The sequence below is a fragment of the Peromyscus leucopus genome, chromosome 4 (assembly GCF_004664715.2).
Source record: "Peromyscus leucopus breed LL Stock chromosome 4, UCI_PerLeu_2.1, whole genome shotgun sequence".
In the NCBI taxonomy this organism is placed as follows: domain Eukaryota; kingdom Metazoa; phylum Chordata; class Mammalia; order Rodentia; family Cricetidae; genus Peromyscus; species Peromyscus leucopus.
This window is the reverse complement of record NC_051066.1, coordinates 144774451-144799724: the sequence shown is the minus strand read 5'-3', so window position 1 is coordinate 144799724 and position 25274 is coordinate 144774451. Positions and strand designations below refer to the sequence as shown.

At 47.9% G+C, this 25274-nt stretch overlaps 1 protein-coding gene across 1 annotated transcript in view; it reads left to right on the top strand.

Moving 5' to 3' along the window:
• Taf4 (TATA-box binding protein associated factor 4) overlaps positions 1-16064 on the top strand; it is a 73679-nt gene extending 57615 nt beyond the window's left edge. The window contains 5 exon segments of the mRNA XM_028885362.2: positions 161-291; positions 1131-1256; positions 2345-2401; positions 2829-2948; positions 14627-16064. Of these exon segments, the coding sequence (XP_028741195.1) occupies positions 161-291; positions 1131-1256; positions 2345-2401; positions 2829-2948; positions 14627-14794 (602 nt within the window). The 3' untranslated portion in view covers positions 14795-16064.
• Positions 16065-25274: the final 9210 nt, after the last annotated feature.

Here is a 25274-nt window from a genome sequence, read left to right as displayed (position 1 = left end):
TGGGCTCACCCCATGGCAGCTCCACTGGTGGTTGGCAGGTAGTAGAAGGGTGGGCAGTGACTGCTTAGGTTGCCCTTAATTGTACAAAGCAGTAACTAGTGGGTGAGAAAAGCCAGTGTGGTAAGTACCATAAAGTGCTCTTTTTCTGCATGGCCTGCAGGTAAAAAGCACGGCATCACGGAACTGCATCCAGATGTAGTGAGTTACGTGTCTCATGCCACACAGCAAAGGCTGCAGAATCTTGTAGAAAAAATATCTGAAACAGCTCAGCAGAAAAACTTCTCCTATAAGGTAATGGGGCTGTTTTCCTGGGGAGAATGTCCATGTTCTCAGCTCCTGATACAGGACTGTCTGGAAGCCTGGGAGCGCTGGTTGCTCCTGTGCTCATTCTCTCAGCCACACTCACAGTCACCGCAGGGGTCCTGCTTTGGAAGATGAGCCTGCCAGCTTAGAAAATGATGGAGTCTTCCACTCTTATTCCAGCCAAAATTGCCCAGCACTTGCTGCTGGCCCTTCTTGAACCATGAGCTAAACCTGCAGGCCCTCAGCCAACTGTGGCCCTGTGTTTATGAAGTGAATTTGCGGGCAGACTATGTCTTGAGCAGTTGCACAGATGTTATCTGGAGTCACTGTTTGTGCCTTCAGGGTAGCTTATGGTGAATTGTCAGCTTTAAAAACACTTCTACAAGCTGGGTATGGTTGCGCATGCCTTTAATCCCAGTTCTCAGGAGGCAGAGGCTGGTGGATCTCTGTGAGTTTGAGGCTAGCCTGGTCTACAAAGCAAGTTCCAGACAGCCAAGGCTACACAGAGAAACCGTGTCTCGGAAAACCAAAAACAAACCAAAACAAACAAAACACCAAAACACCAACAACAAAAATAACACTTCTACATAGAAGGATTTAATGTCTCTTAAAAATTATCAAAGTGTATAAACTGGAAACCTGTGGGACTCCTGGTAACTCAATGAGACCTCCCCCTCCTTGTGAGAGTATGACCTGAAGCAGTGAGATGTGAGCAGCCACCACCACCCATGGGAGCTGTGTGCAGACTGTCCAGCTGTGGAAGGCATGTTCATGCTTATTGAGGTTCCAAATTCATGGTGGACAGTGTTTTTGCTAATTTTTTGTAGGATGACGACAGATACGAGCAAGCGAGTGATGTCCGGGCTCAGCTCAAATTCTTTGAACAGCTTGATCAGATTGAAAAACAGAGGAAAGATGAGCAGGAGAGGGAGATCTTGATGCGGGCAGCAAAGGCAAGTTAAACATTCCTCCCAGGCTTAGGGCTCAGGCTTGCAGCCCTCCTCTCCTGAGACTCTCACCAGGCACATTGGGTTCTTAGAGCTCAAACCCTGTTTCTGGCTGGTGTGGAAGAACGGGTATTGTGACTGAACATGCTGGGGAAGCCTGGCTCCCTCGGTGTACGTCAGCTGCTGGAGACGGCACTTAAGGTTGGGGATTCGATAGGACAGATGTGGACTGACTGACTGACTTCCTTCGTTCCTTCTTTTTTCTCACCATGTAGCCCTGGCTGACCTGGAACTCACTGTGTAGACCAGGCTGGCCTCAAACTCAGAAATCCTCCTGCCTCTGCCTCCTGAGTGCTGGCATTAAAAGTGCACACCACCATGCCGGGCGGTGGTGGCGCACGCCTTTTATCCCAGCACTCGGGAGGCAGAGGCAGGCGGATCTCTGTGAGTTCAAGGCCAACCTGGTCTCCAAAGTGAGTTCCAGGAAAAGGCGCAAAGCTACACAGAGAAACCCTGTCTCGAAAAACAAAAACAAAAACAAAAAAAAAAAAAAGAAAAGAAAAGAAAAGTGCACACCACCATGCCTGATGGTGTAGGCTTTCTTAAGATGTCTCTGAGACCTTATCTTCTCAACATTGCAGACTGTGGCTGTGGGATCACATTGCCCTTCAGTCTGGAGCATTCAGAGCTAAGTGTAGGAACCTCGTTTATTCATTATTAGAATCATCTAGAGATGATTCATCAAGCTTTTTGTGCAGTGAGAGGGATGGCAGCTGAATGCCAGCCCTTGCTAGCCCCTGAGCCCAGGGTCTCAGGAAGCCCTGAGTTGGCTCTCTTTTCTCCAACTATACTGAGTCAGAGGCATATGACAAACTGGTAGCTATATGCCTAAGATTCTGTATTATCATATCCGGATGGTAGTGGTGACATTTTTCGTGGTGTGTAAGCTAAATTTTCATCTTTTGGATATAAACATTTATAAAACTAGCAGGAATTCTTTATCTGGCTAAATGCTGTTGTAGGGTGAATACGGTAGCAGTGATGCTCTCGCAAGGCATAAGTGACTCTTCCTTTTCTCCTTCTTTCTAAAATAGTCTCGGTCCAGACAAGAAGACCCAGAGCAATTAAGGTTGAAGCAGAAAGCAAAAGAGGTGAGCTTCCCAGTCTCGGATTGTCAGTGCACTTGCACCTCATGTTCATACTTGACACCCAGCAGAACAGAGAATAGTTAAGAAAACCTGGGGTTCCTGCTGTGGGCGTTTTTTGCTTCTTAGAGCTCTCAGGTGATTGTGCCACCACAGGCTTTTCTGTGCAGTTGGCATTGCCTGGAAAGTTCATGGTAACTTTTGTGAGGGTTAGGCCCCTTAAACGTGCTCTTCTCATTCTCTAAGCATGTTAAGGTAAGCTTCTGTTTTTAAGAAAGTCTTAATCTTGGTTACAGACTGTTCTTAGTTTTAAAAACCTCAACTTTAGAGAAGCTGTGACTTAGGAAACTTCGGGAAGCTCTTGATAGCTGTTGCTGCACTAGCAGTAAGAGCTCTCAAGCAACATTAGCTCTGTTTCCTTCCCAACGTGAAGATGCAGCAGCAGGAGCTGGCACAGATGCGACAGCGAGATGCCAACCTCACAGCATTGGCGGCGATCGGGCCCAGGAAAAAGAGGAAAGTGGACTGTGCCGGGCCGGGATCGGGAGCAGAGGTACAGCAGCACATGGGGCTGAGGTCTGGAAGGCATGAGAGAGTGCTTTAGAGTCCCTTCCTCAGTAGTCAGCAGAAGCTCCTGGTGTGTGTTTTGCATTTGAAACTTGATGTTCAAGTCACTTTATTGATGCATATCACATGAGCTTAAAACACATGCCCACATGGTTGGCTCTGATGAGGTTCAGACCAACTTTTGAAAAGCATGGGGCAGAACTCAGAACAGTGTGAGGCGACCTGCAGGACATGTGACTTAGAGAAGTTGACACCTGTTTCCCGGACCCCAAAGTGTGAGTGTCTTATCTTTTACCCTAATGATTACTTTTCCTTTAAACTATTAATTGTCCCTTGAATTTTAGGAAGAATAGTAGCAGTCCTCTGTATCTATACTCTGTTGTCATCACTGCTGCCTTTTCTTCTACAGAGGATCCAGAGGTCTGTGCATCACTGGTCCCAGTGGCTTGGAGGCTGCTGGGCTGGTGTGTGTTTCTGGTCCATCTCTCTGCTGGTGTTTGCTTCATCCTCCTCTGTGAGCTTTGTTCATTGCTTATAAAGCCTAGGGTGTTAGTGGGTATTTTGTCACTTTTATCTGAAGACCTATTGTAATCCCTTCCCTTGCCTCTGTATGTAATCTGTCTTGTGTGTAGCTAGAGTTTTCCTGCCTTGCCCACAGTCAAGACAAAACTTTGTCACCTGCCAGTCCCACAGCCGCTCAGACCCAACCAAGGAAACACAGAGACTTATATTGCTTACAAACTATATGGCCGTGGCAGGCTTCTTGCTAACTGTTCTTATAGCTTAAATTAGTCCATTTCCATAAATCTATACCTTGCCACGTGGCTTGTGGCTTACCGGCATCTTTACATGCTGTTTGTCCTGGCGGTGGCTGGCAGTGACTCCTTCTGCCTTCCTGTTCTTTCTTTTCTCCTCTCCGTTAGTCCCGCCTATACTTCCTGCCTAGCCACTGGCCAATCAGTGTTTTATTTATTGACCAATCAGAGCAATTTGACATACAGACCATCCCACAGCACTTGTGTGACTGCTGTGATGCTTTGGGCCTTTCTCTATGAAGTTTTCTTCGTGTTAGGTTAAGTCTCTGGATGTTCAGGCTGCTTCCATTTGCTGAGCTGCTTAGATCCACATGTGGGTCTGTGCTTTAAGAGTACATTTGGAACACCTTGGCTGTTTCTTTAGGTATGTTTCTGTTCCCGTCTGTCTTCTTGGTCTCCAGTTACACATGCACAAGACTGTGGTATGGCCTGTGTTCACTGGCATCAGCAGTTTTCCGCTCCGCCCTTCAGATTGGGTCATGTTCCTTGGCCTGATGGGAATTGTGCCAGCTCCTGTTGGTTTTTAAGCTCCAATGCAGTTCACATTTACTAATGTAGATTTTAGTTTAGAGCATCTAGCAGCAGTTTTCAACCTGTGTGTTGTGACCCCAAAAGACCATCAGAAAAACACAGATACTTACAATTCATAACAGTGGGTAAAATTACAGTTATGAAGTAGCAATAAAATAATTTTATGGTTGGTAGGGGTCACCATGACATCAAGAACTGTATTAAAGGGTTGCAGCATTAGGAAAGTGGAGAACGTTGGTCTATAGGCTCTTTGAAAGTGTCTGTCTAGTGAGTGGCAGACATGGACGTCTTTATGCTGGCTGTGTCCCTCCTAAGTCTTTGAACATTCATATCGAAGCTTGCCTCCTAGCCTCAGTTTCTCCTCACTGCTCTCTTTCAGTCATGGACCACTTTCCTGTTTGACTGCATATCTAGGGACTGTCACCTGAGTGCTTGGCATCCTGGGTCAGATAGGAGGAGGCTCTGGGTGGTTTTTCTTTGACGAGTATGGGCTGGACTCTTGTTTTAGCAGCCAGTTCAACCAGTGGCTCATTTGCTGTTTACTCTGTTAGTGAGGCTCTGTGGAAAGTGGGGCAGCTTTCCAGTCTAACACAACACAACGTAACAAACGCAACACAAAGCAACACCTCTGTCTGTGTGTGGCTTTTGGCTATTTTAGGATGAGTCTTAATGAACTGTGACCCTTAATTCTGGGGAGGGTCTTGTCTAACATCTCAGCTGAACCTTCGCGGTGCCACCTGACCTCTGTCTCCATTTTGCCTTTATCCCCATAGCAACTGCTGTCTGCTGTGCTTGGACACTCGTGCCCTGTTGTGGAGGTGTGCAGGTAGATTCTGGGACAGCTCATAGTAGTGATGTGAGCAGGACAGTGCTGTCCCTGCTAAGGAGTATTGACCATCCGCAGCCATAATGCCAGCTGTAACTCTCTGAGCAGTGTTCTTTTGGTGTGAAGACTGTGCTTGAGCGAGGAGTACCCTAGAGGTTCAGAGACACCCTTCTCTGTTGAGGGTAGGTAAGAATTCTGGGTGTGAGGTAGGAAGAAAACCTGGGCTGGGGTCTTTGGTAGCTGTTGTCTGAGCTATCTGTGTAGTTAGACTGATTCCTAAGTGAGTTAGGAAGAAGGGAACATAGTGCCTGGCCCTCAGTCAGAATGCCGACGGGTCTAAAGCCTGAAGTGGTTGTCTGCAGGAGCCCAACAACTTCTCAGGACAGCCTGAAGGAGCTGGGTCTGGTGTTCAAGTGTGCAAGCCTGCAAAGCCCACACCAGAAATGAGGCCGAAAAGCGAGTTTACTTGGTTTTACTCTGTAGACCAGGCTGGCCTCTAACTCACAGTGATCTGTTCGCTTCTGCCTCCCTGAGTGCTGGGATCAAAGGGGTGCACCACCATGCCTGGCTAGTCTTTGATTTTCAAATGAAACTTTTTTTATTTCTAATTTTGTTTCTGTATTTTGCTCATTCTAACTCCTTTTGTTCATTTGTGCTTGTTTTCCTTAGTATCTTAACTTGTTTTAACTGTTACCATGCTGATGTTTGTAGTATGAAGGCTCATTTAACTAAGGGCCTTGCACAGAGCTTGTTAGTTCTTGTTACAATGTTCTGATTTGGGTTCATATACATTCTTTCACAACCAGATGCTGGGTTCTGTCGCTCAGGCTCAAGTGTCGCAGAGTCCTGTGTCCCTGTGTCAGTCCCTGCCCCATTACTGCTGATGTTCTGAACCTTCATTGAAGGGTCTGCAAGGCTTGACACTGTGATATCACCATTGGTATCTGCTGAAGCTCCTGTTCTCACCACGTTTTCGCATTGTTCTCGCCTGCATCTGTTGGGGTGTGCTGCTGGCCTGAGTGTGGTCCCACGTCTGTCTGTCTGACTTTTTTATCAAGCACATCTGATGAGAGCTTGGCCTTCCTTCTCATGCCTCGTTGCTGCGTGGCTTGGTCACTGTGTCTGTGGGTCTCGTTTTGTTCTGCATGTTGTGCTTTCTCACTGTCACTTGTTTCTTCTTGTTTATCCAGCTTTGATGATTTTGAGCTCCTTGGGCTGGTTCTGGATCATTTTGTGTGGCCCGTCATTTCCCAAGACTCTGCCTTCAAACACCATGACCAGGCCCTTTTCAGGGACCACAGCTCTTTTGCTGGAGATAGTGTTTAGAATGAGCTTGGCATTCTAGGGTAGGTGCTGCCTGCCCTTCTCACCTCACACCCTCACTAGAACATTCTGTATTCTGCTGAGGACATGGACCTGTCTCTAGGCCACAGAGACACCACAGACCACCCCCAGTCTTCCCACCTTCCCTTTTCCTCTGGGGACCCAGTTCTTATCGTCCCAGTTGAGCTGTTGGTTTGCTTAGTCCTGGTATGGCAGTAAAGTTTCAGGGTAGCTGTGCCTTGTGGGAGACATGCACACCTGTGAGTGAGAGGAAACCGTCTCCACACAGGTGCTGTGCGCTTAGCCTTGCAAGTCCATGTGGCCTCTGAGTTCTCTGAGTTGTCAGGGGCTCCTTTCTGCTGCTTCTCTGGGCCACCCTCACAGCACAGCTCACGGTGGCTCAGTAGAAGATGTGTGCACTGCTTCCGCCTGTGTCAGATGGCCTGTGTTGGCTGAGTCTCATTATTTTGGGTACAATGTTGCCAACATAAGAGTCAGAACTTTATAAAGGAATATGCATGCAAAGAAGTGCCTGCCTCTTCTGTGTTCCTTCCTGTCTCCATGTATCATCTTTCCTTACCTCTGGGAAGGGAACCATGACACTGGTACCCTTGCCCCTTGGCAACATGGCCTGATGCTGGCTATTAGGTCCCCTTGGTCTTTCTGTCAGCTGTGTGGAGTTCATTACAGGTCTCTGGTGTGCAGTGTGGTGTGCAGAGTGACAGGTATTCTGTGGTGTAGAGATGCTCGGGTGTCATGTTGGAGGCAGGTGGTGTGAGACAGGCTTGCTTCCTGCAGCCTCAGCAGCATCTGATGTGGGGGGGGGAGTGTGATGCAGCTTCCATGTGTGTGTGGTGGGTGACAGAGAACAGGCTTTTGGCATAGGTGGTGAGCTGATGGATAAATAGTAGGGTCCTGTCAGGATCAGGACCTTGACCTTTGTGCACTTGGTTACTTCTGCCAATGTGATTTTGGGCAAGTCCGGTGCATTGAAGCCTGTGGTTCAGGTATGTTTCTGTCTGTAGGCGGAGTTAACCTGCCCTGGCTGCCTGTTCCCAGGTAACCGACACAGAGGCTTAATATTAATTATAAATGCTTGGCCAATAGCTCAGGCTTGTTACTAACCAGCTCTTACAACTTAACCCATTCTTTTAATCTGTGTACTGCCCCAAGGCCCATGGCTTTTACCTCTATCCCATTTTGTGTGTCTGACTCGTTCTCCCTCTGGCTGGAACCCTCTGACTCTGCCCTTCCTCATCCTATCATTCTCATTTTGGCTTTCCCACCTAACTTTATCCTGTTCGGCTATTGGCCAGTCAGCTTGTTTATTAAACCAGTCATAGTGACCTATATTCACACGGTGTATAGAAGGATGATTCCACAGCACCTGTCTCTGCCTCTCTTTGGAGGTTTGCTCTGGAAGGTTGTGTGCCCTGTGGTACAGAAGAATCTGTCAGTGACACCTCTGATAGAGGTTGCAGCTAAGCATTGGAAACTCCTGCTTAGGTCAGTGGGCTGCATTGGGCTGGACAATTTCCCTGCTGCAGTCTTCATCAGCCTGGGTGCCCTGTCCTTACTGCTTTGAACCCTCCTGATGTGTTGTGATTTGGATGTGGCTGTATCATGCTGTTGGGCTTTATATCAAATAAATAAATTGGGGTAGGGTTAGGGATCGACAGAGTATCTCATGTAACCTGGGCTGGCCGTGAATCTTGTGTGCAGTTGAAGTGGTCTAGAACGCCTGTCAGTCCTGCCCCACCTCCCTCGAGCTGGGGTTACAGGTGTGTACTGCAAACTGAAAATTTCGTGACCGTCAAGTTAAGCTCCTTAGGCTTAATATGAGCAACATGTTTAGTCTCCACTCATAATCCTGTATATAATTATGTGCACTTTTTATTTGCTGTTTTCTTTTATGATTTGGATTTTTGTTTTGTGTTGCCTTGGTTTTTGGTGTGTGTCATGTGTCTGTGTGGTGCTTGAACGTGAGTGTGTTGGTATACATGACTTCATGTATGCAGAGGCCAGAGATGGAACCAGACTTGCTATTTTGGTGGGGCTGGCTGGGTGTCCAGAAAGTTCCTGCGACCTGCCTACCCGTTCCTGGTGCTCCAGTTGCAGCCATGTGCAGGACCAATTCTAATTGGTCAGAGGTCGGGGTGAATGCTGAAAATTCAGAGAAGTAAAGGAGCAGCCACTAGAGACTTCTTACTTCTACCAAATCCTCAGACCAAAAAGGAGGGGTGATCACCTGTCTCCTCCCACCTTATATTACTCTCTCCACCTCCCTAGTGCTGGGATTAAAGGCACGAACCTCCACCGCCTGGCTCTGTTTTTCTTTTAGACTGGATCAGTCTTGTGTAGTCCAGGGTGGCCTTGAACTCCTGATCTTCCTGCTTCCTCCCAAGTGCTGCGGTTGAAGGTGTGTGCCACCACTGCCTGGCCTCCTTGGTTAACTAGTGCCTAGCTCCACACTCTGATCTCCAGGCAAGCTTTGTTTGTCAGAACACAAACAAAATATCACCGCAGCCATGACCGGCTTTTTAAATGGGTGCTGAGAGCTTGAACTCTGATCTTTATTCTTCCACAGCAGGTGCTCTCACCCACTGATCCGTCACTCTCTAACATGCGTTAGTCAGGGTCTCTCTGGCTGTGGAGACACCATGATCACGGCAACTCTTATAAAGGAGAACATCTAATTGGGCCTAACTTACAGTTCAGAGGTTTAGTCCATTCTCAGCATGGCGGGGAGCATCTCAGCATGCAGGCAGACATGGTGCTCGAATAGCTAAGGGTCCTACATCTGGCTTGAGCATCTGAAACCTCCAAGTCTACCCCCAGTGACACATTTCCTCTAATAAGGCCACACCTACTCCAACAAAGCCACACTTCCTAATAGTGCCATTCCCTATGGGCCTATGGGGCCCGTTTTCATTCAAACGACCACACATACATTCTTAAAATTTTTTCTTTTACCTTTATTTATTATTATTATTGTGGTGGTGGGTTTTTTGTTTTTTGTGGGTTTTTTTTTTTGTTTGTTTGTTTGTTTGTTTTTTTGAGACAGGGTCTCACTGTGTAGCTTTGGCTGTCCTGGAACTCACTATGTAGACCAAACTCAAACAGCTTGCCTGCCTCTGCCTCCTGAGTGCTGGGATTGAAGGCGTGCGCCAGTATTCCTGGTTCCTTTACAGGTTTTGGATTCAGTGACTTGGCTATAGCCTGGGCTGTCTTAAATTCATGATCCTTCACCACCCAAGTGCTGGGATAACAGGTGTTCACTACCACACCTGACTTCTTTGTGAAGGTTGTTGATGCTAACACAGGTTTATGTTTATGTTCTTGTGGTTATTTTCGTCCTTAAACAGTTTTTAGCCGGGCGGTGGTGGCGCACGCCTTTAATCCCAGCACTCGGGAGGCAGAGGCAGGCGGATCTCTGTGAGTTCGAGGCCAGCCTGGGCTACCAAGTGAGTCCCAGGAAAGGCGCAAAGCTACACAGAGAAACCCTGTCTCGAAAAACCTAAAAAAAAAAAAAAAAAAAACAGTTTTTAAATGTCCGTAGTCTCATGGTTGTTTCTTTGATGTCATGGTGTCTACCTTCCTCCCTTGCCCTGTGAGGCTGGCCTCCTGGTAGCTGTTCCCTGTTCAGCTAGAGGCTAACTGAACCTGTGTCTTGCATAGTTTTTTTTTTTTTTTTGGTGTGTGTGTGTGTGTGTGTGTGTGTGAAGTGAGCCCCAGCAACTCAGCCGTGCTTCTCGCTGCTGTCATCCAGTTGTGGCTGATCACATTGCCCTGATTTGTACCTTGATCAAAGACATAGGTGCCATGCTGTCTCTTGCCTTGGTAAGTGACTTAAGGGAACTGTTGTCACTGCTGTGGTGCCCTGGGCCCTGACTGTGCTGCAAGCCTTGGTCTTTCTATTTATGTAGTTCCAGAGCTTTCTTTGCATGACTTCTGATTTCCTTCCTCCTCTTCCTGGACTTGCTTCGCACTCCTTATTGTGTGTTCGAGTTGGCCTCTTCTTCCTGAGGTGACTTTGGTCTCTCCTCTCTCTGTGAGGTCAGTGCTTCTGACTTCTGAGCCTCTGGGGGCCTGTTGCTCATTGCTCAGAGGCACAATGCTGCCCTTGATCTCCTCTGCTTGACCAGGAATTAGTCTGTGGCTGTGCTCTACATCCCAAATGTGGCACCTGGATGTTTTGTTACTCGTGGGGCAATGGCACTCTCTCCCGGCAGTATTGGAACTCTCTCTAGCTTGTACCATGTCTTGTGATGGCTCAGGACCTGTCAGTGTGACTGACTCTGAGGACGCTTGTTTTGCAGACCTCAAACCTCTCCCTTCCCTTCATGTGTGGAAGGTTCTGTTTTGCCATCTAAGGACACAAGCAGCCTTACAGGGATCCTTCCTCACAGCCTGTGTTTGGACCACCTGGGCACATGTCCTAGATTCCTTCCTGTTCTCCAGTCTCCTGTGTGTCTCTACCTGTCATGAGCAGCCTTGTTGGGAGTATGGTCATGTCCTAGGAGTGGGTATTATTCAAATTTCTAAAGGTCTTATAATAAAAAAAAACCCAGTACCAGATATTGGGGTAAATGCTGAAATATCAGAGACACAAAGGAACAGGCCACTGCCATGTCAATCTGTTTCCTCCCACCTTATAGATCTCTTTCTGCCCAGCCATCACTTCCTTCTAGTGCTGGGATAAATGATGTGTGTACTTCCCAGTACTGGGATTAAAGGTGTGTGCCACCACTGCTTGACTTCTATGTTTAATCTAGGGTTTGTTCTATTCTCTGATCTTCAGGCAAATTTAGTAGGGTATACAATATATCACCACAGGTGGGATCTTCTCTTCTAACACCCCTGGCTTTGTGTGGGCAGTTTCTCTTGAGGGGTTTCATTAGAGCTTTGTGCTGGGGAAGTGGCCAGGCTGCCCTGGTGCTGAGCCTCTTGGAATTGATGTCATTTCTTAGGGAGTTCTGGGTTTGTTGCACAAATCCTAATTGGTCTTAATAAAAACCCAGAGCCAGACACAAGGGTGAAAGCTGGAAGATCAGAGAAGCAGAGAGCAAGTCACAGCCACCACTTCTTACCTCACCAACTCCTCAGCCTGAAAGAGCACGAGTTCCTGTCTCCTCCCACCTTATATTCCTTTCTCTGCCTAGCCGTCACTTCCTGTCTCAACCTTCCTAGTGCTGGGATTAAAGGTGTGTGTCACCACTGCCCGACTTCTATGTTTAATCCAGTGGCTTGTTCTGTCTTCTGATATTCAGAAGATATTTATTCAAAATATCACCACAGGTGTTTATTACTGTTCTTTAGATGTTTTGCAGGTAAGCAGGGCTCATGTGGGACAGTTCACACAAGTGAGGGCAGAGACACTATCTGTAAGATAGAGCAGAATTGGGCCAATGATAGGTAGAACGGTGTAGGCTGCTCTTCTAAATGCTACTCTGACCTAATTGCTTGCCATTGTCTAGCTGGCCAGGAGACAGTGGTCTTAGGGTCTTCCCAGGAACCCTCATACTGTTCTGGGGTATAGAACTCAGTATGTTGCTGGAGTGGGACTCTGGTGAAGAAAAGAATCAGATTGTAGCATTGTAGCCCTGCAACCTTGGGGAGCCCAGCACTTCCCTTGGGACACAGAACTACTTTTTGCTGCACAGGTGCTGTGTATAGCAGGCTGGCCTTAACAGAGCAAATTAGCCAAAGTAGACGACACTCTCTTATTTAGTCCTTTCATTAGCCTTGGGTGGGGCTAGGTGAGCAGTCACGACAGTACAGGCCAGGAGGCCCAACGTGTGTGTGTGTGTGTGTGTGTGTGTGTGTGTGTGTGTGTCTGTCTGTGTCTGTCTGTCTGTCTGTGTGCGTCTGTCTGTCTCTGTCTGTCTGTCTCTCTCCATTCCCATCCTTGAAACTCAAAGAGTTCTCTGAATTGTAGTTAACCATGTTCAGGTTTCAGTTTTGATGTGGTGCTGGAACATGCCTTGTTCCTCTGAGTCCCTATATAGGGCTCTGAGCAGAAGCTTCAATCCCAGTGGCCAGGAATACATTCATCATTCATTCCATCCATGACCCACCCTGGACACCCAACTAAGCTTCCCCAGGGCCCTCGGAGACTCCACAGGCTGGATGACTGTGTGCACTCCACAGCCCACACAGTCTTCTCACTCAGGTCAGCTGGTCACAGTCCTGAGGCCGAAGGTTTGGCTCTTCTTTGCTGTGACCTGTACTTGCTCTGAAATGGGTGTAGCATTCAGTATGCTGTGCCCTAGCTTACACTTGTGATTTTATATCCCAAGTCCCACCTGTTGCTTATAAGGCTCCTAGAACACAAATGAGAATTTGTGTTGTATGGTCACCTGACTGCTGACCCCTCAGGTTGGTTGGGTCCAGCAGTGACAGCTGTACCACCAGGCTGGAGGCCCATGTTGGATGTGACGACATGAAGCTGTCTGAGCCTCATCAGTGTCAACACTTGGTCGTCAGCAAGCCTGGGGCACCGATTTGATCCTGTTTGTCTCCGTTTCTAACTTTTAGCACTTCTTAAGTATTGTACCTGAGATGAGTGCTCCCTCATCCCAGCCCTGGTGTTGGCTTTTGAACCTGAAAGTAGAGGCGTGAAGGAGAGCATGGACACTGGCCACTGATACATCCTGCTGCCCAGGCAGGGTCTCTGTGGGCCTGGGTACAACACCGTCAGTGCCTGAGTTTCTCTCCTGGGTCTGTAGTCAGGGTGATTTGGATCAGGTATAGCAAATGCAACAAGAATGGAACTCACATCCGGAAATGGGGAGGCATTTTGGATTTCACCGTACTCCCGGGCTGCAGGACCTGTGGACTCGGCCGATCTCTGTAGCCCTCCTCTCACTGCTCCTGTTGTAGACCCTTCTTCTTCGTGGGCCTTCTTCCAGATCACCAAGACCCCCCTTTGAAGGAAGCTCATGTGGCTCAAACTGCAGCCCGAGGTAGCTTTGGGGAGATGGATGGTTTTCTTCATTGCTACTAACTGCTCGTTTTTGCTGTGGCTCTTTAAGAGGCCCCACTGATCTCATGATGAAACACTACTTAGGGCCTGTCACTGGCAACAAAATCCAAGGAGATTGTCACCCAAAAGGATGTGGATACCAAGATGATGGTGGAGGCTGGGGCCAAAGATGGACAGTGGTGGCTTCCTGGCTTCTGAGGAAAAGTACACTATCTTCAGTTGGACTGTCATATGCACGAAGAAACTGTGGCCAGATCATGCAGGCACACTTGCAACTAGCCTGCCTGCCAGCTTCCTGTGACTGCCACCTACTGGCATCCGGGCCTCTGTGGCCACATGGGTAGAATGTGATACTTCAGTTTCTTAAGCTTCGACCGTGGAAGCACAGTAAGGACGCCACTGCAGCATGTATACTTGAATATGCATGAGCAGTTTAAACCAGCAGGACACAAACCTGGTTCTCTGCTGAGCAGAAGAGGAGAGCTGCCCATTGGGATCTTGTGGTTTGAGCCCAGCAGGGGTCAGATGGAGGCAGTGATAAACGGATGTGATAAACTGCTGGATGCCACTGCTTAGTGGCCAAAACCAGCCATAGTACACTCATATTTCTGAGCAGGAAGGAACTGGGGTCAGCTTGCTGGATAGCTGGTGGCCCAGGGGCTGAGTGTCTGCAACAGGGCCCAGCCAGGGGAGCAGGGACCCCTTCCCTTGGCCATGGATCACCGACATGACCACTGAGCAGTCGGCCTCTCCAGCTGACCAGCAGCCTGCCCAGCCCAAGAATTCAGGCCTGGTGCCTCTGTCAGCCAAGCAGGGACGGCACGGTCCCGGGTGTGGCATCAGGTGTGAGCTTTGGTTCCTCACCTGAGCCTCTTGGGCCTCAGAGCCTCTGGATGGGGGAGCTACTGCTTTTGTCTTCCCTCCCATCCAGGGCCAGTGCTCTGGGGGCGTTGGAGGGCGGTACCCTGAGTATGCTATAGAGTGGGAATGGGGGCCTCTGCCCTAGTTAGGGACTGAAGCAGCAGCTCAGCTCTAGCCCTAGGACCGTGGGAAGGGCTCTGCTATGCCTGTTTCCTTTAGAACCAGGGTCCTTGGGGTACTTAGGGGATACTTGAATTTTGTCCCCCTCCCCCTAGATGTTCTCCAGCCACTAATGCACCTGTCTTCTTCTTTCTAATCACCAGGGCTCAGGCCCAGGCGCAGCGGTCCCAGGCGGCTCCGGCGTGGGAACCCCCAGACAGTTCACACGGCAAAGAATCACGCGGGTCAACCTCAGGGACCTCATATTTTGTTTAGAAAATGAGCGTGAGACAAGCCATTCACTGTTGCTCTACAAAGCATTCCTTAAGTAACAGGATGAGCCGGTGTTTCTGATGGGATGCCTGCGGACTTTTTTATATATTTGCAGATTACGCCTTTTTGTAACAAGCAAACGGGATATTGTTTAAAAACAGCCACCTCTTTACAATGGAGCAGTTTTATACTCCTGTTTCTAAATCAGCTCTTCAGTGCGGCAGAAACCATGTCTGCAGCAGAGAGAATACAAAGGCCTGTGGATGCTCTTACAGGACAGCTGACCCGAGCTCATCCTCGACTGAGTGGCCTTCTTGCCAAACAAGCCATATTTAAAGACTGATGGAAGGAAGCGCTTAGCAAATAATTAGCAGTTGCTCATCCTGTGTGCGTTTTGGTTCAGTTCACTCTGACTCACCCACTAGGTGTACGTCTACAGCCGATGACCTCATTTCACTGACTTTACTGTTGTTGTAGCAGTCAGTTGGCGAAGCAAACTGATTTTTAGACTATTTATCACCCCACGCCCACCCTGTCCCTTACCTCCCTTCTACATGAAATTCCCCAGGAACACAACCTCCAAGCAGGGTCGTATTTCTGCTAGTGGAGGCCGGGGCGCAGCACCTGTACAAATACATTTTATTTGCTGCAGTTTGGAAGCTGTAAAGTGGAAGGAAATGAGAACCTTTTCAGCATAAATATATTTTACTTGCACTGTGTTTTTAGCTCAGAGTGAAAACTTAGATGAAATAAATCAGAGTTGAGAAAAATCAACAACAGACTGTTTCTCAGTGTGGATCAAGTGTTGGAAATGGTTGGTGTATTTTGTCAGTAATTGTACATAATTTTTGGCACATAACATAAAATGGCTATGTAAACTATAATTATTTTGCTAAGAGACTGTATGCAAGCTGTGGCCAACCTTACAGGCGTCCAGAGCAAAGCCCCTTCTTTGTACCTATTTTTTTATTACAAATATACTAATTGGTTCTTTATATTTTCAGAGGTTATTGTATTAAATTGTCTATTGATAGTACTTTTATGACTGTAAATACTTTGGCTTTCTCCGTGTGGATTCTCATGTTAGACTTTAATTCGCACGTGTGAACTGAACGCTGATCAGTATTTTTTACCAACACCTGAGAACTGTTACACCTTTCATTTTATCTTTTAGGAAATCCCTGTCTTTCCATTTTTTCATGTAAATTTTGCACAGTTACTTGTTCATATGTAAATATTTTACTTTCAAAAATGAAGTTTTTAATTGCTATTGTTTTATATAGGATTGAAAGAAAATTAACTCCTTTATTAAAAACAAATTTATCTGTATTTGTTGTGCCTGTTTTTCCAGTTTCTGAGTCTCTGATAATGCTACCAAGACTCCTCTCTGGTCCTACTGAACCAGGGCTTAACTGTGAGGACAGCCCCTTCTGGAGGTAGGGCCAGTCCTCTGTCCTGTCGACCAGAGGATACCAGAAGAGCTGTGCTTTTTACATTCCAGGCCTTATCCTGTAGACCATCTGGGGTGGGGGTCAGGGTGTATGATAGATGGATACCCTAGTAAGCCTGGCTGCAGGTGGCCAGATGGCCTCACCTGGTATAAACAGTGAAGAGGGATGGAGTTTCTGTCACTCTTGTTTGTTTGGGGTGGTCACAGTGAACCATGCCTCTTAGCCACCTGAGTTAGTGTAACTGGAGCTGGTCCCCAGGTTGAGCCTCCTGGTATTAAGTCACGTTCCCCCACCCCACCCCCTGGGCAGGTAGGTAGGTTTACCTGAACACTCCACCTTCATTGACATCACTGATGCCCTGATCTCCTACAGCTGTGGTGATGAAGGCCACAGACCAGGGGCTGTGGACAAATATTCTCAGGTTCTGGTCGGATCTGGAGGCCTGAGGTCCAGGTGGTAAGGGTTTGGCTTCCACGTTTTCTGTGGTAGCCCTGGGCATGCAGCAGCAGCGCCTCTCTCTGCCTTCCCTTTTGAGCAGCTCCTGGCATGAGTCTGTTGTGCTTTCTGTCAGCACACCAGTGTAGTTAGCTTGATTGCCAAATACAGGCACATCTGAGGTCCTGGGGTTGGAGGCTCCCATAACCTTTGGGAGGGGACACAGGTCAACACACACACAGAGCCTACAATGTTGAACAGTGTGAAAAATGGACCTGAAGTTTGAGGGCATAGGCAAGATATTGTGGAGGACAGGGAATTTGTGTGGTAAGGTTCCTGTGGCCTCACTGCTCTTATTTCTTGGCTTCCTGGCCAGCAATTGACTACGTAAAGGATGCTGACTTTCTGTGAGTGGAGCTGACTTTGTTTTCCCTTTCTTGCTTTTCCTCCTGTGTCCAGCCTCCAGGACAGCCACACTGAATACTTAGGTCTGTGCCCAGGTGAGATGATCCTGCAGTGGTGGTATTGCCACCAGGCTATTCCACAGTTGGGTTCATGAGCACACTTGATTCTTACCCCAGTAGCATGAGAGGAGTCATCCCCAGTCCCTTTATTTGCTCGTCAAGGGTTAGAAAGCAATGTGATATGTGTCTCTTGTTAAGTTAGGGACACAGGAACTTCTGTTCTCTACTCCCACTCTAGCGGCATGAGACAAGAAAATGTAGACCAAATTTGGAGAGGGAGAAGGTCCAAAGTAAGAGTTGAAGGTGACATGGTTGGATCAGGGAAAACGCAAGCACCTTGTGGATGGGTGTGTGATTGGGGCAGTTTGTGAATTCAGTGTCACATTCAAGGCCTGCAGCCAAGCTGTAATTCTGCTCACCAGGGGAAAATGGACAAATGGTTTGAAAACTTGGGAGCATGCTGTTAACAGTGGCACCCGAGCAGAGTGTGTCTAGAATGCACTTAATGAAGGCCATGTAAGATTGAATTAGTTTCCTGTCGCTCTGACAGGGCCTCTGATAGACATAATGAGGGAGAAAGGGTTTATCCTGGCTTCAAAGGTACAGCCCATCACGGCAGGAGCCCAAGGTGGCACAGTGTGAAGTTGAGATGGTCACGAGCTTCCACAGTGAGGAAGCAGAGAGTGGATGCATGCTGCTTCTCCACTTAACAGTCCAGGATGGACTGGATCCACCTATGGCATCCATGGAATGGATGCCACCCACTGTAGGGTCCCAATGAAATCAAGGTTGTCACCCACAGGCATGCCCAGGACCTGTCTCCCAGGTAATTATCAAGTTGTCAGGTTGATCTTCAAGGCCAGATTTGAGATCTATCCAAACCCCTAGGTCAGCAGTTCTTAATATGAGAGTCACGATCCCCTACAGGGGACTGCATATGGGATATTTACATTACGAGTCATAGCTAACAAAATAACAGTTCATGAAGTAGCAACAAAGTGATTTTAGACCATATAAAAGGGTCCCAGCATTGGGAAGGTTAGGTTTTTATAGCACTGCAGTCTGGATTCAGAAATTCATGTGGAGACGAGGGTTTAGAACAGCCGAGAAGACCCGCTCTCCTGCCGCATCCGGGAAGACTTGTGGTACTGAGATGGCTGTGTTCAGTGATAGGGATGGGGACCGGTCAGCAGCAGACCTTGAGATGATGGTCACTAGACCTCTGCCCACTGCAGGTTATGTGGCTTACAGGACATTTGCTAATTAGCTGCATGCTGCTTTCTTGAAGGGAAGAGTACGCAGACTTTCTTAGTCTGGCCTGTCTGTGGCGCCTACTGATCTGTAATCAGCTATTCAAACAGTGAAAACAGGAGACAGTGGTGCCCATTATTTCTAAAAAGTGAGATGTTACTTCATGTCTTAAGATTGCTGTATCACTGAGACAGGTTAAAAATAAAGTGGTACATAATTCCTTTTTAGAATGTGTTTTTAAAGGATATCCTTGTGAAAATAAGAAGGCAAACCACAGATTTGGAGAAATGTGTACCTGACAAAAGAGTAAGATCCTGCAGCTTGGGGAAGACAAGGTGACTCAGTGGGTAAACGTGTTTGCCACCACACCTGCTGACCTGAGTTCCATCCCTGAGATCCACGTGGTGGAATGAGAGAACTGATTACACACACACACACACAACACACACACACACACACACACACACACAGAGAGAGAGAGAGAGAGAGAGAGAGAGAGAGAGAGAGAGAGAGAGAGAGAGAGAGAGAGGAGCCTGAAGCTTGGTAGTCTGTTTTTCTCAGGCAACTGTTCACACTGGATCCAGTCAGGAAGCAGACATGGATCTAGGGCTCAGCTCCCTTTCTCTTTTGTTCAGTTCAGCCCATGGGATGGTGTGCTACCCCCATTTAGAGCAGATCTTGCTACCTTAACCTGATCTAGAAACCCCGTCCATAGACATGCTCAAAGGCTCGTTTTCTAGGTTTGCCTAGATCATCCTGTAAAATTGACAAGATTAACCATTACTTCCACCCCCAACCCCACTGAGGGGACAGAGCCCAGAGCTCAGAAGTCATTGGAACCTTTTGTACTTGATAAAGCTCAGAGGCTCCCAAAGGGATCAAGATGTTCGGGTAACTGAAGTGTCCTTTAGTAACACCAAAGGACATGTACAGGGACACAGATATCCAATACCTAAGAAAGGTAGAAGTCGGCCGGGCGGTGGTGGTGGTGGGGGGCGGGGGGGCGGGGGGCGGTGGCGGGGCGGTGGCGGCGCACGCCTTTAATCCCAGCACTCGGGAGGCAGAGCCAGGTGGATCTCTGTGAGTTCGAGGCCAGCCTGGGCTACCAAGTGAGTCCCAGGAAAGGCGCAAAGCTACACAGAGAAACCCTGTCTCGGAAAAACCAAAGGAAAAAAAAAAAAAAAGGTAGAAGTCACAATGTCTGGTTACCAGCCCAAATTCCCAGGTACTCAAAGAAGCAGAAACAGCAGCAGTGAGGAGAAAAAATCAGGTAGTTGAAACAGACCTAGAAATGGGACAGGTATGGTGGTCCATGAAGAAATCTAGTCACTGAGACTGTTCAGTGTCAGAGAAGTGGAGAGAAGGCCGGGTACAGGTAGAGACAGCAAATGTTTCTACAGAACCTCCCCAGCTGAGAACCAAGGTGTGTGGAAGGAGCCGCCTCACATGTGATGCCGTGGAAGACAGGTGGGAACAGACAAAGCCACAAAAATCACATGACACACTGCACCCTGCTGGACTAAAGCAGGCTATGTGGGGACAACTCCAGGTGGAGGTTGGAAGTTCCCAGAAGAGGGGGAACAGAAGTGTGGATTACAGTGGAGGGTACCTTTTTAGAAATTATGTGTCTGTGTGTGTGTGTGTGTGTGTGGGGTGTGTGTGTGTGTGTGGGCACATGAGTGCAGCTGCCTGAGGAGACCAGAGGTTTTTGATTTCCCTAACGCTGGCAGTCCTGACCTGAGGGCTGGGAATGAGACTCTTAACTATTGAGCCATCTTTCCAGCTCCAAGAGGTTTTGTTTTGTTTTTCAAATTTGATGAAACCTAAACTCAATAAAATTCGAGCATATGAAATATGAAGGAAAAAGCAATATCAGGCACATAAAATTCAGTATAAAAAGGAAATATTTAGCTGGGCTTGTGGTGGCACACACTTTTAATCCCAGTACTTAGAGGCAGAGGCAGGAGGATCTCTTAAGTTTGAGACCAGCCTGGTCTACAAAGAGAGTTCCAGGACAGCCAGGGCTACACAGAGAAACCCTGTCTTAACAAAACCAAACCAAGGACAACATTCTTGTTAGAGAAATGCAAATGAGGACATGATGGCATACTTGAAGTACGCAAAGAAAAAATTCAGGTTTTTACCCAATAAAATGTCTTTTAAAAAAGAGAGTGATGCCGGGCGGTGGTGGCGCACGCCTTTAATCCCAGCACTCGGGAGGCAGAGGCAGGCGGATCTCTGTGAGTTCGAGGCCAGCCTGGGCTACCAAGTGAGTTCCAGGAAAGGCGCAAAGCTACACAGAGAAACCCTGTCTCGAAAAACCAAAAAATAAAATAAAATAAAATAAAATAAAAAAAAATAAAAAAAAAGAGAGTGAAAGGCTTTCAGGGTGCAAAATTGGAAGACTTCTCAGAGGGGCACCACATCGAATTTGCTGTTATCTCAGATATTGGGGAGTGCTGAGTGTCCTCCAGCAGGGCACAAAGGTCTGGAGGGACGCACCAGCAGACCACTAAATAGCAGAGCATAAAGAAGGACACCAAAGACAAGATCTGAGCAGGCAAGCTGCCAGATGTGCATGATGGCAACAAGCCCATGAAAAGATGCTTGGCCACTGACCACTCAGGACTGCAGCAGTGATGTGCTTCGGAAGGTTGCTGCTGCACAGGATGGTTAAACGCTGGGAGGCAGCTCTCTGTGGGGGTATGCAAGGGTGCCACCATTGTGGGACAGCATGGAGGTGTCCTGAGAAGCCTGGAGAAAGGTCTGTCCCAGCTGAGGCTGCCTGCCGATGGGTCCCTCCGATGTGGTGACTCACATCTGTAATCCCAATACTCAGGAGACCAAGGCGGGACGATTTCTGTTAGTTGGAGACCAGCCTGGAATATATAGCAACAGGCCAACCAGGGCTACAGAGAGAGCCTGTCTTAAAAAAAAAATCTAGGGGGTTGTAGAGATGGCTCAGTGGTTAAAAACATTTGATGCTCTTGCCACAGACTCTGGCCTGGTTCCCAGCCATTGTAGCTTAAAACACCATAACTCTAGTTCCAGGGAATCTGATGCCCTGCTACTGACCTCCATGGGCACCAGACACCACATAGTACATATACTTACATACAGACAAACATTCACCCATATAAAATAAAAGAATCTTTTAAAAAAATCTAGTAAATAAAATAAAATTGGTGAATTTTTTATAGGCACAGTCTACCTCAAATACAGCTGACTGGAAAAATGCAAAGCAAAGATGAGCCAATCTTGGGGCTGGAGAGATGGCTCAGCAGTTAAGAGCACTGGCTGCTCTTCCAGAAGACCTGGGTTCAATTCCCAGCAGTCACCAGCCAGCTCCCAACCATCTGTAAGTCCAGTTCCAGGGGCTTCTTCTGGTCTCCCTGGGCACCAGGCAAGCATGTGGTACACTGACATGCAGGCAGGCAAGCTCCCATACACATAAAGTAAAATAAAAACAATAATATAAAAAAAAAGAAGGAGCCAGTCTTGAGAAGAAGTCACCACAGTGACTGCTGGATCAGGGCAAGCCACAGCAGCTTCGGGGACACAGTTTGATGAGAAGTCATTGTCATGAGCTGCCCCCTGTGAGGGGCTGTGCCCCTCCCCGTGCGGTGAGGTTAGCCTTGAGTCCTGAACCTGTCTTGATCACCACACATATCTATGCTGCCTGTGGTAGGAAATGGGGACGCAGAGACAGGCACTTGGCTGTGGAGAGGGTCTCAGAGGTAGGTGCTTCAGTGAGTGGCAGTTACAAGTGGCTCTCTGGACAAGAGAATGTGTACCAAGTTGACCTGTTTGTAGAACAGCCAGGTGTATATGCTGGGGACACCTTGAGAGACCTCTTGTCCTGTTACCTGGACAGAGCCTCTATTCATCCCAGGTTAGCTGACTCACAAGGCTCTTCGGGAGCCCCAGGCCCTGAACCTTCCCAGGCTCACAACATGCTAGGGGCTAAGGCTAGCACCTGCAGTCAGTTGAAGGCTATGGCTTCTATGGACCTGGAAGGCTGAAGTGGTAAATGAAGCCAGTATGGCTATGAGGTCTTGGGATGTGTGTGATACAAGCCTCACCATCTGACAGTTTTATTTTGGTATGACTGGGCTAACCTGCCCAAGTGAGTCACTGGTTTATTGAGGTTATAGCCTACTGGTTCTGTGTGTGTCATGACCCTGCACGCCTCATTAACCATGGACTCAGATAGAGGGCCAGAGCTCAGGGCTACCTATGGCAAGGAGAGGGCTGCAGATGATGGATAGGTCCCACCCCATGGGACATTGACAGCTAGGGAAACCTGGTGCATGGAAGTTGACACTGGACCGGTTGGCCATAGGTTTGCATTTGAGAAGCCAAGAGTGAGCCTGTGGCTCCGGAAGGGCAGACCAGGGTCCTTGGTATCGCTGCCTACCCGATTGATGCCTTAGGACTCTGAGGCTCCCTACCAAGGCAGGGATCCAGTCCTTAGCCTTGACTTGGATGCAGCTTGGTGACCTCTATCTGTGAGCATGAAGTCTCAGAGCTAGACATACTGTGGGACGGGCTGAGGCTATCTTTTTTTGTGTCTGGGTCATCTTAGGAGAAGCAGGAGGCTGGGATCCTGCCTGCCAGACCAGAGAGAGAATGGGGAAAAGGATTTACTTCCTACCACTTCCACAAGTGATCCAAGCACTTCACGCCACTGGGCAGCTGGCCCAGAGCCAGTCAAGTCCTTCCCAGGACAGCAGAGTCCGAGTCCTGAGCGCGGGCAGCAGAGTGGAAAGGCAGGAGGCCCGGATGCCTCTTATTTCGGTTTAATGTCGACATGGGAGTCCCAAGTCCTTATGTTTTTGATCATTTTGTCTATCTTATGATTTGTGTAAATCATATCAACAAATTAATTTAAAAAAAAACCCTGAAGGCTCAGGAGATGACTCAGTTGGTAGAGAAAGTGCTTGTGTGACTCAAGGACCTGGCTCCAACCCTCAGCGCCTGTGTGAAGAGCACGGTGGTGTACACTTGGTTTTTTTCCGAGACAGGGTTTCTTTGTAGTGTTGGAGCCTGGCCTGGAACTCACTCTGTAGACCAGGCTGGCCTGGAACTCACTCTGTAGACCAGGCTGGCCTGGAACTCACTCTGTAGACCAGGCTGGCCTGGAACTCACTCTGTAGACCAGGCTGGCCTGGAACTCACAGAGATCCACCTGCCTCTGCCTCCCGGGTGCTGGGATTAAAGGTGTGCGCCACCACGGCCAGGCAGCAGCATACACTTTGTAAACCCGGAACTTTGCCAACTCAGCCATCTCCCCAGCCCTGGGATTTTAAAATACCTTGTTTTAATATTTTAGTTATTACTGTGTGTGTGTGTGTGTGTGTGTGTGTGTGTGTGTGTGTGTGTGAGTGTGTGTGTATCATGACACCCATGTGGAGGTAAGAGGACACTTCTGTGGAATCCATTCTCTCCTTCTATGTGGCTTCTAGGGGCCAAACTCAGGCTTGAACAGCAAGATTTTTACCTGTTTAGTCATCTCGATGGCTATGGTTTTTAATTAATTAATTACTCTTTAAATGTTGATGATTTCAGCTGGCTGAAAAATGGTCCCTAAAGATGTCAAGTCTTGGTCCCCAAGCCTGTGAATTGGATCTTGTTCAGAGACAAGAACTTTGCAGATGGAATCAGGTGAAGGAGCTCAGTGAGAACATGTTGCAGGCCACAGGAATATGAAACAGGAATTCAGCTGAGTATAACAAAAGCTAATACCTGGAAGAAGCAGGGCTCTTCCAGAGGAAAAAGCCAAGCCTCAAGGAGTCTTGGTGATGTTAACTTTTATATATATACACATTAGCCGGTTCCTACAATGATCTTCTTGTGCGCTCCGGCAGCTTTCCCAACTGATTCTTTCCTAAGAACTTCTAACTGTGGACTGATCATTCCTTGGGCACATACAACTAAGGTGTTTGGATACAGTCATGCAGGTAAGGCTTCCTGCTTCCAGGCTTTCTGCTTCTTCTTTTTAGCATTAGAATTCAGATGTCTGCCTTCTGCATTTATCTCCTTTAGCAAACACACAAAGCCAGGGCCAGCTCTGGACAAAAGCACCCAAGGACCAGCGACAGACAGAAATAGCATTCCAGACCACCACCTGCTAGTTTCCTGAATTAAGGTAAATTCCATAGGGAGACACTGCCTAGGCCAGGCTGATGTTAGGTACATGGCATTGTTTCTTGTGCAAATTGAGCTCAGACCCCCCTTTCTTACGCAGCCTTAGTGGCACCCCAGATTTCCCCTCCAACAATTAACTCAGGGCAAAAGGACTTTTCGATACCTATGAGGCAGGTTTCCTAACCACTGAACAGACTTACCCCACCCGACCAGAAAGCAGCAGGGCCATAGTGTGGTGATATTTTATTTGTGCTGAAATGTGATATTTTATTTATATGTTAATAAATAAAGTTGCCTGGAGATCAGAGGTCAAATAGCCATAAAACAGAAGTCAGATAAAAAAAAAAACAAAAACAGAAGTCAGGGGTGGTAGCACACGCCTTTCATCTGATCACATGGTAAGCAGAGTCTCTGTGTGGTCAAGGACACAGCCAAGCGTGGTGACAGGAGCCTTTAATCCCAGTACCAACCATAGAGACCTGGAGGTCTGTATAGACAGGCAGTGATGAGGAAGTCATGTGGCTGGGCTTAGAGCCAGTGAGAAGGCAGAACAGGAAGGCAATAAAAATACGGGTTAGACGGGAAGAAGCTCTCTCTCTGGGGAAGCGACTGCTGGTGCTAAGCTAAAGCTAGTCGTGGCTATTGCTCTGATCTCTTTGGCTATTACCTCTGTATTTGGCTCTGTGTTTCTTATTTACTAAGACCATTTAGAAATTCGTCTACACCAGAGAGTATTGCTATTTGTGTATGTGTTGAGACAGGTCACGGGAAGACGAAAGGAGGAACGAAGA